The sequence below is a fragment of the Alosa pseudoharengus genome, unplaced genomic scaffold (assembly GCF_046254945.1).
Source record: "Alosa pseudoharengus isolate Yale_2024_CS ecotype anadromous, Long Island Sound unplaced genomic scaffold, YU_APseudo_1.1 YU_APseudo_1.1_scf_11, whole genome shotgun sequence".
Classification (NCBI taxonomy): Eukaryota; Metazoa; Chordata; class Actinopteri; order Clupeiformes; family Clupeidae; genus Alosa; species Alosa pseudoharengus.
In genome coordinates, this window is record NW_027468576.1 from 2,678,583 (window position 1) to 2,697,976 (window position 19,394).

Consider the following 19,394-nt stretch of genomic DNA (forward strand, 5'->3'; position numbering starts at 1 on the left):
CAGTAAAACAGTAGGCTACTGTACGTACACAAACATGGAGAAGGTGGAGAGGCAGACAGACTATGCAGAGAAGTCTATCTCTTCTCTAACCTTAAGTGAAGCATTGAACAGTTCAATGACCCTGGGGACAAATTACTTCCTCAGTCTGTCAGTTGTGCATGACAGTGAGCGAAGTCTCCAGCTGATCAAGCTCTTCTGCTTTGTAATAGTGCTATGGAGTGGATGACATTCATTGTCCAAGATGTTGATCAGTTTGTTCAGGGTCCTTTTGTCTGATATTGAAGTGATGCACTCCAATTCAGCTCGCACGACAGAGCCAGCTTTCTTTACCAGCCTATCTAGTCGCCCAGTACAATAGAAGATGTTGGGGAGGAAGCACAAAGAAGAAGGATGCTGGGTGACTAGATAGGTAGATAGATAGATAGGTTCCTAGTGCATTCAGAGTGTGTGCTGCATGTGTGTGCTGCATGCTTTTCTTCCGGATCCTCCTTTGGAGGATGGAGTAGGAGACGGAGTCAAATTGACAACTGTGATTTATTTTTGTGGAGAGAATGTGCAGGACTGGGCGGCAGTCATATTTTATACTGCTCTGCAGTAAATCTAGTTTTCATCTAAATGGACACTGCATCCCTGTATCAGACAACATATTGTTGAGGTCAACATCCACTGAATGTTTTTATGCTTGCAGGCAAACTGCATCACAGACAGTCTCTATAACATTATCTATCTTTTATATTTGACATCTAAACAGAATACTCAACATTGCACTCACGTGTGCTACAGTCTGAATGTTAGCAGAGTGCTGTGCTGGGTAGGGAAAGGGAGAGGGGGAGGGAAGTAGCAATAGGTGATAAATGCTTTCTCTAATCTTTCACATTTTTCATCCAGACTTGCCACAACACTCACTTGTTACACCTGAAGACACCTGCCGAGTGTAAAGTCAGTCAGACAAATTAAGTGGTTCAATAGATATGCAAAGAATAGACACACAGACGTTTCTGGAATGAATACATCTACATTTATTTTTTTAGCTTGTTATCCAAAGCGACTCACATATGTCAATTGTATTACAAGACCCAATGTTCCCGGAGCAACTTGGGGTTAAGTGCATGCTATCTCAGCTCCTTAACCACTACACTACCACCAATGATAGGGCAGATAGATGCTTCCTCTGGTGACATAATTAGCTAGTATGATGTTATGATTTTCATTGCTATGCTGATGATAAATAGCTCTATGTTCCTATAACCAGGGTTCGTACACCTATTCCAAGATCAAATTCAAGCACTTTTCAAGCACCTTCAAGGTCAATTTTCAAGCTTTTCCAGCACTTATATGAATATAGGCCTACTAACTCAAAATGATTTTTACTTTTTTATCATTTAGAGATGGTTTTAACAGAAAATTGTGTTTGTTAATAGCAGGCAGGAAAACAAAATTAAGAAAGAATTAAGAAATAAATTACTGGCTGAAATTTAAATAAATAAATAAAATAAAATAAGAAAATAATCCCTCAACAAATAACTATTCTTTGCTGAATATGTGAACTCAAACTAATGTTAAGGGACCGTTCGTTATTTATAAACGGGGTCACCGGAGGAAAATAGGGGAGGTTCATGTCTTTTTATTCTTTGTTGAGGGGGGGGTCACCTAACTTTTTTTTGTCTAGGAGGGAGGGTCACCCATCTTTTGTATTAATGAAAACAGCAAAAAATCAAAGTGGCTTGTTTGATTGTTGATTTCTGTCGCCATATAACGTTCTCTTTCGTTCCATAGCTCTGTCAACATTGAACAATGAAAATAAGGGAGATTTCCCGGGTTTCTCACGCAAAATACGGAAAATGTAAACATTCTTCCCCATTAACGTTGGAAGGGTTGGAGCAACAAAGTAGCCTACTTTATTCACGCCTAACAGCCTATATCCATTTGGTCAACTTTATCCAGCCCTAAAAAAGCTAAATTTAACTTTGGTTTACTTGTAGTTTACCGTGTAGCCTAACTTTAAACAGTGTGCATGCTTAACATAAAGCATACTTGTGCTTCATTCATCCACACATCCAGCTCCTAACGTTTTGACAAGCATTTCTACCCATTTACCTTGTTCCTGCCCATCTTTAGCTTTGGACTTGGAGTGAATATACAGGGAATTCTTTGTCTAGCTGCTGAGTAGCCTGGCAGGTGCGCACGTAGGCATAGCCTACGGCCGAACACTGCAAGCGCTAATGAATCGTGTTCTCACGACAACCACGTCGTTAACTTAAATAGGCCTAGGTTAACATCACTCTGAGTTCGCATTCAAGCAAGCAAAACGATGATTTGAATACATCTGTTTCACTGGAAGGGCAAGGGGTAACAACAGGACAACACCCGGAAAAAGTTGGCATGTTAGGTATTTTTCGGTCCCTGTGATTATTTGTGAAATTGTGCAAACGGCCTTTTCAAGTCATTTGAGAAGGAAGGAGTGTAGCAAGCTCCCAAATTGACGCTCGTCTAAGAAATTGAGTTTTGGATAATGATCAGTTTCGGCAGCTTTACAATGACTGAGGAAGCCTAGAGACGAGTCCATAGCAACAAGTTAATGTGTTGAATTTGTTATTACCCAGTGTGCTTTGTTGAATGGTCTCAATGCTTTATTGTTTTATTTCATGTGAATACTTACTAGAGGAGTAACTTTTCAAGTAGGCTAATAAAGTTGCAGGAAGTGTGCATTTAGTTTCCATGCTTATTGTGTTTCCACAACAATATTAGTGAGTAAATCTACTGAAATGGCCACCATCTTGGTGAAGTGTGATGTGTAAGATCAGAAAGCAGAGGTTGGTTTTAGTGCGGTAGCATAATATGTTGATGTGTTTTCTTAACGCGTTAGAGCGTGGGCGGAAGACTTTGACAATTGGCCGGGGAGGGTCATGTCATTTTTGAAAATGCTGCTGGAGGGTCGTTGAAAATTATGTAGCAGGCAGGGGAGGGTCATGCAACTTTTGATCGGAGCACTCAAAATCCCTCCGGTGATCCCGTTTATAAATAACGAACGGTCCCTAAGGCTCGCTCTTTCATGACAGTCAAGACTGATTAGGTCTCTTTCTTGCCTACAATGGCATGCAGACAGTCCTACATTCTGCTCCATCTTTAATTAAGAATACTGCTTCTCCTCATCAGAGTAGTGAATGTTGCATTTATAAATTGCAGGGTCATAGGCTGCGGAGCTTGTAGCCTATACCTTCTGACACAGTGAGAGTCACACCTTGACTCTCACTCACTTGAGGGCCCTTTGCCTATTATTTCCCTCTATAACTCCTCATTTCCACCTTTCTGCCTGATTTCCCTTCTCCTGTCTCCTGTGTAAATAACTGACCAATATTCAATATTATGCTTAGATAATATCCATATAAATATCTACTATTATCTACTATCTAGGCAACTATCTATATGCTACTATTGGTCCAGACTCTGATATCAGGTGCAGGTTTCAGTGCAAGTTAGCTAGCTGCAACTCCACTGAATTTCAGCATAACATTTTGAGCCTTGAAGTCAGCCTTTCTGACGATTATTTATTTTGGACAATGGATTTGTGGGTTTATTTGAGCTGCGTGAGACACTGTTTTGCGTTCGTTCGTTAGGACATATAATAGCTCCGCAATAGCAGAGTCAACTCTACTTTCGTTTTTGCATGTTGGAGGTATCTACAACCTAGGCTACAGTACGTGTTGCGCGACGTCGGTGCGTGGATGCAAGGATAATTGTCTTGTCAGCTATTTTTAGTCAATAAATGAAACTGAATTTGAAGAAAGAAAGGTGACCTCTATAGAGTGTCCCAGTGACTTCCGTTTTACTTCCGCTACAAGGGACCTATCTTTCAAAAAATATGAACGGGAGTTAATGGAGAGATAACAATTATTTTTTGGTCCAGTTTGAATTGTGCCACGAATTTCACATATGATGTGTGTGAATTTAAAAGATAATTTTTCACGTCAAGAAAGTACTGTTGTTCGATAGACTTCAAAAGTTATGTTGGTTTTGTGCGAATCCGCTCAGTGGACTACATCTTTTGTCTCGAACGATGTACGTCACCAACGTAATGAAACGATAAGATTAGCTGTTATGCTAGTTAACGGTTGCATCTTGCTGCCTGCTATGTCACTTAACAGTATCTAATATACAGTCTATGGACGAATACAACTTACCTGATGTGTTTAATCCTCTGACTCATGGTATTTTTATCGGCAAGGAAAGCCCAATTAAGACCTGTTGCTGGTAGAAGCTATTGTACAATCTAGTGTGACTTTGAATGACCTAACGTAGCGCGACTGATGGGTTTGTAGTCGTTGGAATTACGATCTTTCACAATGTTGTAATTCAATAGTTACGAAACAAACTGCAAATGTCTTTACATGAAAAATTGTCTTTAAAATTGACAAACATCATATGGGTAATTCAAGGCACAAGTCAACCGGGACCAGAAAATAATTTATTTTTCGCCATAGACTGGCGTTCAAAATTTTTTGAAAGATAGGTCCCATGGAGGCAAACGGAAGTGGCGTCACTGGGACACTCAATGGTAGATATACGGCCATAGACATGATTGGTGCGGTTTTGCATTCACATACCTAAAGTTTCGTCTCCTTCAACCTAACTTTCTCCTTGTCTTCCAATGATTGGAGCTAGCCTATTCAATAATATGTAAGCTTTAATGGCGACCTAGCTAGCAATGCATCTGTATGACCCTACATGATTTCTGTTCAGCAGTCCGAAATAGCCGTTTTCTAACCAACGCTCATCAAAACGGCAACCTCACTTCATGTTGGTGGTGCTGGTGCAGTCATCTCTGACTGTGTGCAGGGGGGCGTTGTCACGCATGAAATGACAGATCCATAGACTGGGCAGATCAGTCACACACGCAGAGGCGCAAGCGAGGACCATGGCGGAGAAGTTTTAATTTTAAACTCTGCGACTTTCTGCATCTAATAAGCTAACTATTCTGTCAGATTTTGTGTCAAGAGAAATACACTTACAATTTTAAGCATTTTCAAGCACACAGGCATCCGAAATGCAAGCACTTTTCAAACCTTGAAAACGCAACATTAAAATTCAAGCATTTTCAAGGATTTCAAGCACCCGTACGAACCCTGTATAACACTAAATTACCTTTCCCAACATTTTTTTTTCAGTCTTCGAATAAAAGGGAATGTGATATTCATTGGCAACATTCATTGCAACACCAAAATGGGGTGGTGATGGTTTTTGATTGAGATGCAAATTTTCCGGGATAGCAAAACATTTTGTTGGATAACACTGTTCAAACTACTAATCTTGGTGAACATCCAATAGTGTATTACTGTAGTTCAAAGCGAAGTTCCATTTCTTCATTGGCCATAATGTCTACTATATTCTCAGCTCTCAATGGTAATGCTGACATGGTAATTACTTCACTGCAGAGAGTAAAAACAACAACAATCAGTTGAGGACTTAAAGCAATTGACAACTGAAGGGAGAAAACAAGACTCACCTGTGCTGTTCAGGTATGGTAACACCTTCTGATTGCAAGACTGGATCTAAGGGCAAAAAAAATATTGTGGTGTGATGAACTATAGGGAGATATTTTGGTATGTTTTGATAGCTATGACACATAATTCTTACATTTAAGCATCCAAAATATGCAGAACAGGCTTCCCATCATGACAATCAGCAAGGTGCAGCAGAACACAACAGCTATGACCTCAGTTGTAATTGTAGGTAAATCTATAGGAAAAGTCAATAGTAAATGTTATCCTTTATTTCATCATATGAATTAAAGCAACACCAAAGACTTTTTTGTACCTTAAGATAATGTTTCCAAAATCGTTGCAGTGGTTCATCAACTTGTAACAGGGTGAACGGCACTTCTGCATTCGCTTTGCAGCCCTCTATCGGCTATAACCGCAATATGTAAGTTTGCCAGATCGGGTAGCGGGTCTGTAGTTCGATGGAATGAGACATAAGAAACTACAAATTTGACTTGCATCTTATGTCGCAATACATCGTACTTTCATAAATCGTGCAACATATTCTACCTTGTCTGTGGACATCGTTATTTGCAAAGCCGGTGCTGGATAAACAAATAGCGTGCGTGCGACAGAGGGAAAGTTCTTTGGTGTTGCTTTAAATACATTGCTGGTATTTTTTTCTCACCTATTGACTCCACAAGGACAATGTTACTCTGCACCCAAGATGCATTGATGTTGAAACTGTCCTTCACAAGGCACTGGTAATACCCAAAATTCACTGGTGTGATATCAGTCAGGAAGAGGACATGGCACTTGTCATTGGAGATTTTAGAGCAGTCCTTCTGATGCAGGAATGAGTTGTTATGGAGCCAAGAGATGGAGGGAAAGGTACCTCTGTTGATGTCACATTGCAGTCGCATAGCTACTACTTGCCAGTTAGTATTGTATAAGTATTCAGTGTGCAGATACACAGGACCCCCTACAGGAGCTAACACACAGGGATAAAATATGTTCATACACTAACATTGGAATATATTTAAATATACTATGTGCATGTATGTGAAATATCAGAAGTCAAGACAGTTACTAGTGGATCATCATGGTGTACTCAAAAACACACAAATGTGACCATTATTGTTATTACATCTCACCCATTTCTAGATTAAGAAGGTTGCTGGTCAGTTGTTGGTGACTTGTCTCTGCCCTGCACTGTGCTGAGACCATGTCCATTCCTACCATCATTGGCAGAGTGAACCATACAGTCAGGGAGTTGGCGACCTGCCGATCAATCTCCTGCCCTTCCAGGAATAACAGGAAGGTAACTGGAACACTGCCCTGAGCTGACTCACAAGTCAAGTTGGCATAGTAACTGGCATTCTCACTGTAGAGTGTGAATGACAGCTTTGGTGCAGAAATGTTGACTGAAATGTATTTGAAAAGAAATCCAGGGTTAACAATTCAACACCATCTGTCTTTTACATATAATGTTAATGTAATTTTAAAATGTAAATGTTAATTTTGGTCATGCAACACTAGGCTACATGCATGCACAGGTGGGTCAGCACACACACACAATGAAGTTCTCAGCACATGAATTCCATTTTAAAGTCATACTGTTTTTGTGAAAACTGCTTAAATCATTCACAATCACAGCAAACTCATTTAAAGTCAAGCTTCATTATGTCCGCATAGATGTTGAACAACTCTAGAAATCACTCAACTGGTTTCTGCTTCATTTCACCCTGCGTCATGTCAATAAATTAACAAATATAGCCTGGTGCCTTGTGTATTCCCTTTGGATTTTGATGATATATATATATATATATACACACATACACATATATATATATATATATATATATATATATATATATATATTACACACACACATATACATGCATACAGGTGCTGGTTATATAATTAGAATACCATCAAAAAGTTGATGTCAGTAATTCCATTCAAAAATAGAAACTTGTATATTATATTCATTTATTACACACAGACTGATATATTTCAAATGTTCTTTTAATTTTGATGATTATAACTGTCAACTAATGAAAATCCGAAATTCATTATCTCAGAAAATTAGAATATTACTTAAGACCAATACAAAAAAAGGATTTTTAGAAATGATGGCCAACTGAGTATGAACATGAAAAGTATGAGCATGTACAGCACTCAATACTTAGTTGGGGTTCCTTTTGCCTGAATTACTGCAGCAATGAGTTGATCAGTCTGTGGCACTGCTCAGGTGTTATGAGAGCCAGCAGCGACTGGTGAATGTTATGTTAGGAGGGGCTGACAGTTTAAACCAAACCCCTGTAGGGGGGTCTGGGGGCATCCTCCCCCATAAGATTTTTTTTTTTTGTTGTGATTTTCACATACAAACAAAGCATTCTTGTGCATTCTGACAAAATAATATAGACAAAATAGCCAAAATTTCCTTACAATGACGAATGTGGCTAGTGAACTAAGTTTTAACTTAATTTGCCTTGTAGAATTCAGCAAGATTAAAAGTGCAAACACATCAATAAAAATGTGGAATTATTCACAAGTTAACATTCTCTCTCTGTCTGTGTCTGTATGTGTGTTTGTAAGAAAGTGAGTGAGTGAGAGAGAGATAATGTGATTCTAAATTGGGTGAGTGTGTTACGGCCAATCTATTGTGATTGGTAACTTCACTCATAAATCTAGTCAAGTATGCATTTAGACAAATACGATAAAATATCAATATAATATGACACACTGGAAGCATGATTCCACCATAGGTTTGCAGAGAACTATATACACTATATACAATATGCACACTGAAACCATGATGCCACCATAGGTCTGCAGAGAACTATACAATATGCACACTGAAGGCATAATGCCACCATAGGTTTGCAGAGAACTATATACAATATGCACACTGGAGGCATGATGCCACCATAGGTTTGCAGAGAACTATATACAATATGCACACTGGAGGCATGATGCCACCATAGGTTTTCAGAGAACTATATACAATATGCACACTGAAGCCATGATGCCACCATAGGTTTGCAGATAACTATACAATATGCACACTGAAGGCATAATGCCACCATAGGTTTGCAGAGAACTATAATACAATATGTACACTTGAAAGGGATGGGGTGGTGGTGTGGGGTTGTGAGGGCCGCTGAAAACCAGTGTACATCCTCACAGTAGCAATGCTAAGCCTTCAGAGTCTGGAGGAAGAGAGGAGAGCTGCTCTGCAATGCTAAGCACTTGTGTTTCTTGGCTTTTTCGGTAAAATGTTTTAAGTCCTTCCCCGTTATAGTTCATAGCATCTCCGTCCCGGGACTTTGAAACAATACGCAGGGGGGGGAAAAAACATTACCTACTGTACATCCAGCTAGTCGATAGTAGTAGATCAGTAGCCTGCTGCAAAAAGTCCGGACAGTCGGGTCCCAATTCCTTCACCCTTTTCTTCTCCACAGCCAACCAACGAAAAAATGGAGTTTCTCTAAGTGGGATATAATCGAGTTTTCCTTCACAGTCACAGTCGTCATCATCCAGTCTCCGCTAGCCATCTTGTCTCTTCCCTGGAACTGGTTAGCTGTGGCGCGAATGCTTGCAGATGGACGTGATTGATTTGATGAATTGTCCAATCACGCTAAGATTGAAAAAGGGTAAGGCTATTTGCACCCCTGGTACAATTAGCAGTGTATGCTATTCGTACCCCGGTGCACACAGCAATGTGTTCTATTAATACCCCGTCTGGTACAAATATCAGTGTATGCTATTTGCACCCCTGTGCATTTATTCTGGCATATTGATCACACAATGTAATAATAATAATAAAAACAAGCAACATGTTTTTTTATTGTTACATAACAGGGTGTGAATAGCTCAGCTGTGTAATAGACACAATAAGGTATGCTGTTTGCATCAATGTATAATTAGAAGTGGATGCTATTCGTACCCTGGTGTATATAGTAATGTATGCTATTTACACCCTGGTGCATGAACTAGCTAATTGTTGCAATCAAAACTTCCATTTGAGAACCGATTTCTTGTTCAATTTGCTCGCCTTCTCTCCAGACGTTGGTACACATGCACACTCACTCTGCCAAAACGCATCACGCGGGAATCGAAGGCAGTCTCCCATGTACTAAACCATGTCTGTGACCACTGCACCATCTCCTTCCACAACTAGATGGTGTTTGCAGGTAAACTTATAGTTTATAGGCCTGAATGGCATATTCACAAAATTTCTGTTAACTAAAAAACTGACAGAACTGACTGAAAATAAAACACAACTTTTCAATCTAAAACTTAATCTATTAGTGCCAAAACCTTTCAGATATTAGTGCCAAAACCTTTCAGAATTCCTCACTTTCTGCTGACAAAAAAACAAATGTCCGCCATGTTTTTTGTGCACGTGAGCAACGTCTTTTTGTTATTATGTCACAGGGTGTGAATAGCTCAGCTGTGTGGCCAAGGCTATTCGTACCAAGGGTGTAAATAGATACTCCGATTAAAAAATTTGAAAACAATGTGCGAACTAGAATCGAATTTTCATGCGTCGATAAAAAGCTCTCTGCTTGTAAACAATAAAAAGTTTGCTAGCTCTCATAGACTCCAACATTACCGGCGCCCTTGACCTGGAGGGCTTTATATCGAATGGCAAATCGTGAGCCTAGCCTAAAGTCAGACGCATTTAATGGTTGCTGTCAGTGTGGCGGGTACCACTACACCATTGCACAAGTAAAAATGCAGTGTATTTTTGTTTATTTCTTTCATATTTGATAGGTTTGATTGATTCATGGTTGATCTTGGTAGATATATTTACCTTATTCAGCCCCGCCCATTTTTGTAAATTCCACGTTGTCTTTAAACTTCCGATCGGCTAGCTACGTCTAGTTAGCTTCATTGGGATAACACGGCAGAAGAGGATAGAGAGGCTAACTTGGGACGAAAACGAGAAATGCCATCAGGAGGTCAGATTGCAATATTGTACTTCGCTACCCAAGGCTATTCACCCCTACGGAGTGGGTAGACGATATGCGGAAGTGGACGGTGTATCGTATGGAGAAACTCGCAAATCCTTATCTGTTTGGTAACTATGGTAACTAGTTTAGAAAGTCATTAGAGAACAGCCGCTCCAAAGTCAGTGTTTTCCTAACTTCAGATAGGAAAGGTGTATAACCGAAATGTCTCAAGTCACCAAAATCATAAATAAACGTTCCTAACTTTAGGATGACCCATAACATATGATGCCAGTCATCTCGATAGAGCTCTGCTATCTCAATGTATTGCAATGGATGTACTGCTCAATCGGAAGTTCGGAGACAATGTGGGCAAAGCTAGTGCCCCCCATGTTTGCGTGCGGAATAAGGTGAATAAGAGTCAATATTTCACAGGAGGGGCGGCGCCCTAGCGCCCTCTATTGACCAGCCGCCACTGATTAAAGCCCAGGTTGCTCTGATAGTGGCCTTCAGCTCTTCTGCATTGTTGGGTCTGGCGTATCGCATCTTCCTCTTCACATTACCCCATAGATTTTCTATAGGGTTATGGTCGAGCGAGTGCATCTCTATAAAGTTGGTCAGCAGCAGGAAGCATGAAGTGCTTTAAAACTTCCTGGTAGACGGCTATGTTGACCTTGGATCTCAGAAAACACAGTGGACGAACACCAGCAGATGACATGGCACCCCAAACCATCACTAACTGTGGAAACTTTACACTGGACTTCAAGCAACATGGATTCTGCGTCTCTCTCTCGGAGCCAATTCATCATTGATGGAGATGTCCAACACACCAGCAGAACCAAGCAGTGCACCAGTCAGGAGGAAGAAGTCCCTCCCTGCATACCTAGACGCCTATGATCTCACAGACCTACACAGGACAACTAGACAGCCACGTCAGGCATTACATGAGACTAGGCATGATTACGACAGTGAAGCAGAGGAACAAGATGGAGCAGTGGGTAGTAGGCGTTCACTATCACCCATCAGTCAAGGCAGCATTTCAGAGTTTCGTATGAAAGATGTATGGCCCTCCAAGGAAGATGTGTTCACCAGCAAGGATACAAAATCTAATAAGAGGAACAACGAAGCCTCGTTAAGTGAACTAGAAATGATGCAGATTCAGAACGAGACACTTCGCATCGAAAATAAACACACTGAGTTCAAGCTAGAACAACGGAGTCGCCAGAGCGCTTTTGAAACAGAGCAGCTTCGTCGCCAAGTTCAGCATTTGGGTAATCTCATTCAGACGTTGCAGATAAGTGGTTCACCTACAAAGGACAGATCAGCCTACGCTTTACAATCAGAGGTGAAGGCACGAAGCAGAAGAGAACCCTCAACAGCACCTCCTATGCTGTCTAGAGCAAGCAGTGAATCGCGTCATAGAGAGCCCTCGCCAGCACCTCTGAAGTTGTCTAATGTAAGCAGAGAATCACGTCAAAGAGCGAAGATGAAGAAGGGTACTGGAGCAGGCAGCGTGCTAACACCGCTATACCCCGTGATCATGGGTATAGGCATTATAGGCAAAGTCAGACCCATAAGCCTCGTCACTCCCCGTCCAGATCACCAAGCCCAGTAGGTGGACGGGAGCAGACTTACCGGGGACCTAAGCCTACTGTTCCAGACATGACACAACCTAGCCCACGATAATTCAATCGTCTTCGGATTGCTCTGGAGAACCTTCTGCCAAGTGACTCCTCGGAGAGATTCAAATATCAGATCTTAGTCGATCATCTGAAGAATGAAGAGGCATTGTTGATTGCTGATTCATACATCAACTCAAGGCATCCTTATACAGACACCATGGCTGCGCTTGATCTTCAGTACGGGCAACCACACCAACTTGCCCTGCAACGAATAGCAGAAGTAATGGATGGGCCCAATGTAGCCAGTGCTGACATCAAGGCCTTCAGGATGTTTGCTCTCCGTGTGCGTTCTCTGGTGGGCATGTTGGAACAGTTGGGCAGAAAAGGTAAAGTGGAGTTGGAATGTGGCTCCAACGTTTCCCGGCTGCTAGCCAAACTCCCCCACGATCTGCGCTCCAATTTCCGCCGCTTCATTCATCCTCACTGAGTACCCATACCTACTCTCCTTGATCTGGTTAGAGTTTGAACTCCACATTCAAGAAGACAACTCTCGATTCAGTAGCAAGGTAGATAAGGAAAGCAAGAGCAGCGGGCTTCAAAATCAAGAAGGGAGTCTTCTGCAGTCCTCCTAAGCACAGGAGTGATACCCACATCAGAGAAGGTAACACCAGCCTACTCTGACACTATTAAGAAATACTGCCCTTACTGCAACAATGATAAGCACTCATTGAACTGTGCAAATTTCAAGCTGCTTAGCACCTCTCAGAAGCAGACCTGGGTTAAGAATAACAGTCGCTGTTGGCGTTGCGGCAGAGGACATCGTGCAGCTGATTGTGACTTGAAGATGAGATGCAAGACATGCAACAGCCGACACCTCCTAGTCCTGCATGACATCAATGAGCGCTCAAAGGAGAAATTGGTGAAGGACAGCAAAGACTTGAATCAACCAAAGTCTGAGCCCAGTAAGAGCAACGTGGAGGAAGTTCTGTACATAGACAGGCCTCTGGAAGGACGGAAGGTGCTACTGAAGTTAAGTAAGGTGGTGTTGCGGAATGGAGACAGAGCTATGGAAGCATACGCCATCTTGGATGATGGCTCGGAACAGACCATCCTCCTCCATTCTGCTGCTGACCAGCTAGGCCTCAACGGCCAACCAGAACAGCTTCACCTGAGAACCGTCAGGCAAGAGCTACAGTGCTGTGCTGTGGTCTCATTCACTGTCCCAGCGAGCATTCCATATCAGCAGAGCCTTCACTGCAAAGCGCCTGAGTCTGGCTGAACATACATATCCAGTACATAGCCACCAGAAGAGATCTCCAAGGTCTGCCTCTACAGCCCTTTCAAGGTGTGCGTCCAGTGCTTCTGATTGGCTCCGATCACCCGCACTTAATCACGCCGGTTGAACCTGTGCATCTAGGACCTCCTGGAGGTCCAGCAGCTGTGAGGACCCGCTTAGGATGGACACTCCAGGGTCCAGCACATGGAATGAGGCATTACCTGGCCGAGCAGCAGTGTTTGTTTATTGCCACTGCCTCCTCCCCACCAGATATCTACAGTCATGTAGAGAGGTTATGGCAAATGGATACACTGCCCTGGCGTAATGAACGGCTTAGCACTCGCTCACGCCAGGATACAGAGGCCATTGCTATCCTTGAAAGTCAAACCACACGGGTAGATATAGATGGAGTACATCGCTATGCCACTCCGCTTCTTCGGGTCCAGAACATGCCTCACCTTCAAACCCCGAAGGAGGCAGTTCTTCCCCAGCTATGTGGCATAGAGAGAAGATTGGCCAGAGAACCAGAGAAGGCAGCGGCATACATTGCTGAGATTCAAAGACTGGTGGCTGCTGGCTATGTGCATAAACTGAGACCAGAAGAGGAAGACGCCCCCACCAGCTGGTACATTCCACATCACATGGTGGCACATAATGGAAAGAATCGGGTGGTCTTTAATTGCTCCTTTGAGTATGGGGGGAATAATCTCAACAAGCTCTTGCTTCCTGGTCCAACACTGGGGCCCTCCTTACTGGCTGTGCTGCTTCGGTTCGGATCAGCAGTGATATCCGCGGCATGTTCCACCAAATCAGATCAGGACCAGCCACTCCTCAGATTCTTGTGGAGGGACTTAAAGCGTGAAGAGCCACCTGACATCTATAAATGGAGAGTGCTCCCCTTTGGCACGACATGTTCTCCCTGCTGTGCTGTGTTTGCCCTCCAAAGACACATCATAGACCACAGTACGGATGCAGACGACCTCAGGGACACTGTACTGAAGTCCTTCTATGTTGACAATTGCCTGAGGAGTGTGAGGTTGGAGGAGGATGCCAAGACCTTAGTGGATCAGCTGCAGGAGACGCTGAATAGTGGAGGCTTCGAACTGAGACAGTGGGCAAGTAACCAACCCTCAGTCATTGCCCATCTCCCTTCAGAGATCCGATCAGACAGCGCAGAGATGTGGATAGCTCAAGGACAGCTTGACGCCCATGAAGCTGCCTTGGGACTTCATTGACACTGTCCTTCAGACACGCTGTCATACAAGCACCGCCCATTGGAGCATTCTACCATCACCATGCGCACAATATACCAGGTGCTAGCCAGTCAGTACGATCCGCTTGGATTTATCCTACCATATACCACTAGAGCTAAAGCCCTCCTTACACTGACAGACTTTGGAAAGATTTGGAAAAGATAGAAGAGTCTCAGACCCTCTCACATCTAAAGACAAGTAATAGAGTTTTAAGTCACAGACTATGATTTTGCAATGACTAGGGATTTTGCAGGGTCACTATTTACAAGACTGCAACTAGATTCCTTTAAATTATTACCCATCGTGCAATATATATTAACAGGAACTGAAATTATAGCCTACTAAACTCAATGTCATATTTTCGTGTTTCTGTAGGCATTGTTTCATGCGTGACATCCCTAAACGATATAGAGTTGTTCTGTCACGTGGAAGAGCCGACTAAATATGTATAAGAAATGAAAAATATTCTAAGAATAACAAATAATCATATAGGCTACAGCTGTCGCCTACTTTGCCCCTTCCTGTTTGGTGTTAGAGAGAGGTCACTATTGGTTTTTATAGTTCACGTCACTATTTGCATGAGCCACGACTAGAAAGACTTGCGATAATATCAAACATGTTTGATATTGTCGTAACGGCAAAACTAGAAAAGGACTGTCTCCAACTGACTTAAAACCGCTAAGATTGGCACCTTACACTTAACGATCTAGTTGATGGGAGCGCGCCGCGATTCCAGTACAACTCCCATGATTTCAGTCCGACTTTGGAAATTTAGTCGCCGATTCTGAAAACAGACCAAAATCTTACAATGTAAGGCCGCCATAAGGTGGTAGTTCAGCAGTTATGGGACAAAACGCGGGATTGGGATGACCCATCGCTGCCTGATGATCTCCTTCGCACCTGGCAGGAGTGGGAGAGTGAGCTTCCTGTCTTACAGACCATCAAGTTACCAAGATGCTTCAGCAGCCAAGAGATGGACTCCCCCAGCAGTCAAAGGGAGATACACAAGTTCTGCGACGCTTCCGAAAAGGCCTATGGTTCTGTTGCTTACCTCAGGACGGAAGCTTCAGGTGGGGTAGTGGAAGTAGCCTTTCTCAGTGCTAGATCACGTGTAGCTCCTAAGAAACAACAATCCATCCCTCGTCTGGAGCTCTGTGGCGGGCTGTCGGGAGCGCAACAATACAAGGTGCTGAAAGAAGAGCTGACCCTCCCTATTCGCAGAGTGACCCTCTGGACAGACTCAACTACTGTCCTCACTTGGCTGCAGTCAGACTCTTGTAGGTTTAAGGTGTTTGTGGGTACCCGCATCACTGAAATCCAAGATCTGACTGACAGAGAGTCGTGGAGGTATGTAGACTCGGCAAGTAATCCTGCTGAATATATCACACGAGGGAAATACCTTGCTGAGATCACAGCAGATAGCCGCTGGGTTCGTGGACCTGCCTTCCTGTGGGAGAAACAAGACCAGTGGCCTCAATTACCCAAAGAGGCAGCCATCCCTGCAGATAGTGAGGAACTGCGGAAAGTTACCTTCTGTGGTCTCACTTCCACGGCAGTCATTCCTCCTGTTCCGGATGCTGATCAATACTCAACATTTCAAGACTTAGTCAAGGCCACAGCTCTGTCTTTACATGGACAAGATAGTATTCAGCTCACTGCTGACAGCTATAGAGACGCTGAAAGGATTCTCCTCCAGCGAGTCCAGCAAGACTGCTTTGAGTTGGACCGTCAGTAGCTGATTGCGGGTAAGGCACTTTCCAGAAGCAGTCGCCTCCTCTCCCTCGCACCTGAAGTTGATAACGCTTCCAAGCTCATAAGGGTTGGTGGACGCCTGCGCCAAGCTGTTACACTGGATGCTGACGCCATACACCCAATTGTGTTGGATCCCAAGCACAAGATCACTCAGCTTCTTATCCAGCAGTATGATGAACAGCTCCATCACCCTGGAAGTGAGCGTGTTTTCTCAGAACTGAGGAGAAAATACTGGATTCTGAGAGGAAGAGAAGCCATTCAACGGCACCAACATCACTGCATTCAGTGTAAGAAGTGGCGCGGCAAGCCAGCCATACCGAGAATGGCGGATCTGCCCCCAGCTCTACTCCGCCTACATCAACCTGCTTTCTACTCCACTGGAGTCGATTGTTTTGGTCCGTACACCATAAAGATTGGTAGGAGGACTGAGAAGAGATGGGGGATTATATTTAAGTGCATGACGACCAGAGCTGTACATTTGGATACTCTCTCTAGTATTGATTGTGATGCCTTCTTAATGGCCCTAAGACGGTTTGTGGCCCGCCAAGGCAAACCCTTCGAGCTACTCTCAGACAACGGAACCAACTTTAAAGCTGGAGAACGTGAATTGCGGGAAGCTTTTGCCTCGCTCAGCCCTGACCTGCAATCTCAGCTCGCAGCCCAACAAATAAAGTTCACCTTTAATCCCCCAAGTGCACCTCATTTCGGGGACTGTTGGGAGAGGGAGATAAGGTCACTGAAGCAAGCCCTACAGGTGACTATTGGTTCACAGTCTGTGACTGAAGAGGTGTTACGGACACTCTTCATCGAAATAGAAGGAATTCTGAATTCGAAGCCCCTGGGCTACACTTCATCAGACGTAGCCAACCCCGATCCAGGTACACCCAACACCTTGCTGATGGGGCGGCCTGATGCATCACTTCCTCAGGTGGTGTATCCCGAGTCAGAACTCCTCAGCCGACGAAGATGGCACCATAGCCAACTACTCGCGCATCATTTTTGGAAGACCTTCATCAGGAGCTACTTGCCGGGTCTACAGACCCGCCAGAAGTGGCTTTCAGACCCTTCCTGTCTGGATGTCGGGGATGCAGCGATGGTAGTTGATCCGCAACTACCCAGAGCACTATGGCCGGTGCGAAAGATCACCCAGACAGTACCTGGGCCTGACGGTCGAGTCAGGGTTGTTGAAGTCAAGGTAGGAGATCGCTCCTACACCCGTCCAGTGGCAAGGATCATCCATCTCCCCAGTATACCAGATTAGGTTGTATGGACTGCAAACGATGCTTGGCCTTTGGGGCGGCTGTAAAAAAGGCCCCTCTCACATGGACTGTTCCACTCTCCCCCTGCAATTTGGTTCAGTCCATTAGTTAAATCCAAATGCTTGAGATGTCTCATTAGGTTGGAGATGAGAAGTGTGTTCAGAAATGGTGCGTAAGTTCTTGTGTTAGTGTGCGTCCATCGAAATGTAAGTTATCATAATAGAATTAATGTTAAACTGAGGTGACAACTGTATTTAATTAAAATATAATAATTCTAGGCTAGGCTAGAAATCAAGGCTAGCCATGTCGCTAATAATGTGCCATGCTGCTAATAATATGCCATGCCGCTAATAATTTGCTAGCTGCTAGTTTGCTAAATTGTTTGTTATATAGTGATCATGCTAGCTATAGATATTTGCCCTGGTAAGCTAACATGGCTTGTATAAATGCTAGTGCACTTTAAACTTTAGATATGTTTCATTACAACTTACTTAAGATCTGTTTAGGACATATACCCGTGTTGTGGATTGTTAGCCACTATATCATACATTTTGCTTGTGTGCTAACCTCATGGCCATTGGTGTTAGCCTAGCACTAGCCATGGTAAAGTGCATGAGTGTAGCCTAGTGGACAGATGGTATAATTGTCTCAAGCTGCACATTTAACTATTTGTTCAACCAAGCAGTGTTGATAGAATTGCCTACATGACATGCTATTCTGTATTTGTGCATTTGTGTTACAGAAACCACACTCTCACACATACTCATTCACCACTGCAAGATTTCAAGAGCAATAAATACAACTAATGACAACTAACTAAGTAGTGATTTGACTGTCACTCAATGGTGGATTGGGCTCCGAACCCTTAGTGTAGCGAAGACGGACATTGTCATCCTGATCTTCTTTTCAGAGACCATTTATAGGCCTTTGCAGGTGTTTTGAGTTAATTAGCTGATTAGAGTGTGGCACCAGGTATCTTCAATATTGAACCTTTTCACAATATTCAAATTTTCTGAGATACTGAATTTGGGGTTTTCATTAGTTGTCAGTTATAATCATCAAAATTAAAAGAAATAAACTCTTGAAATACATCACTCTGTGTGGAATTAATGTATACACTATACATGTTTCACTTTTTGAATGGAATTACTGAAATAAATCAACTTTTTCATGATATTCTAATTATATGACCAGCACCTGTATATGTATGTATGTATATATATATATATATATATATATATATATATATATATTAGTTAAGAACAAAATAATTCATACCCCTGGCAAATATTGATGTAATGTTGATTTTCTCTTGACCAATATGTTTGTTCTGACTGAAAATGGCACTGCCACATGCCAAAAGGTTGTAAGACAATGTGGTAGAAACATGGAATCAAAAAAATTATCGTTTTTATCTTAATAGGCTCATAACATTCTAAGGTCACCTTCAAACAAGCAAAAGCATGCTTTGAAAACATCCGTTTCACTGGGCGTTACAACAGGACAATAGTGTTCTAATCTCATGAAGCACCTCTCATCGTCACACTTTTCTAAAAAACTAGTGGCCAAGAACGCCGGTGTTAATAGCAGTTCTAAACCCAGGTGTGGCTAACATGAGCTCCACAAACAAAGAAGGAGACGGAGCCAAGCTTGATTGAACATACAGGATTGAACATACAGTTGAATTTAAAGTTCTATTAAGGGGGGGGGGGGGGGGTTACGACACTCCTCAATCGGTCAGTCTGCCGTTTCCTCTTTCCCTGTTCAGTTTCCGAAGCAGTTCAGTTAAAGGAGAAT

General features: G+C 42.8%; 1 protein-coding gene across 4 annotated transcripts in view; it reads right to left on the minus strand.

Moving 5' to 3' along the window:
* Positions 1-1,930: 1,930 nt before the first annotated feature.
* LOC143116577 (Fc receptor-like protein 5) overlaps positions 1,931-19,394 on the minus strand; it is a 45,445-nt gene continuing 27,981 nt past the window's right edge. For 2 of the 4 annotated variants that reach the window (XM_076277754.1, XM_076277755.1), the window contains 5 exons: positions 6,632-6,901; positions 6,166-6,468; positions 5,635-5,736; positions 5,504-5,549; positions 1,931-5,426 (listed from right to left, as the gene is read on the minus strand). In XM_076277754.1, coding sequence (XP_076133869.1) covers positions 5,330-5,426; positions 5,504-5,549; positions 5,635-5,736; positions 6,166-6,468; positions 6,632-6,901 — 818 coding nt within the window. In that variant the 3' untranslated portion in view covers positions 1,931-5,329. The remainder of the gene's footprint in view (positions 5,427-5,503; positions 5,550-5,634; positions 5,737-6,165; positions 6,469-6,631; positions 6,902-19,394) is intronic. The other 2 variants (XM_076277757.1, XM_076277756.1) reach the window with 2 other exon arrangements.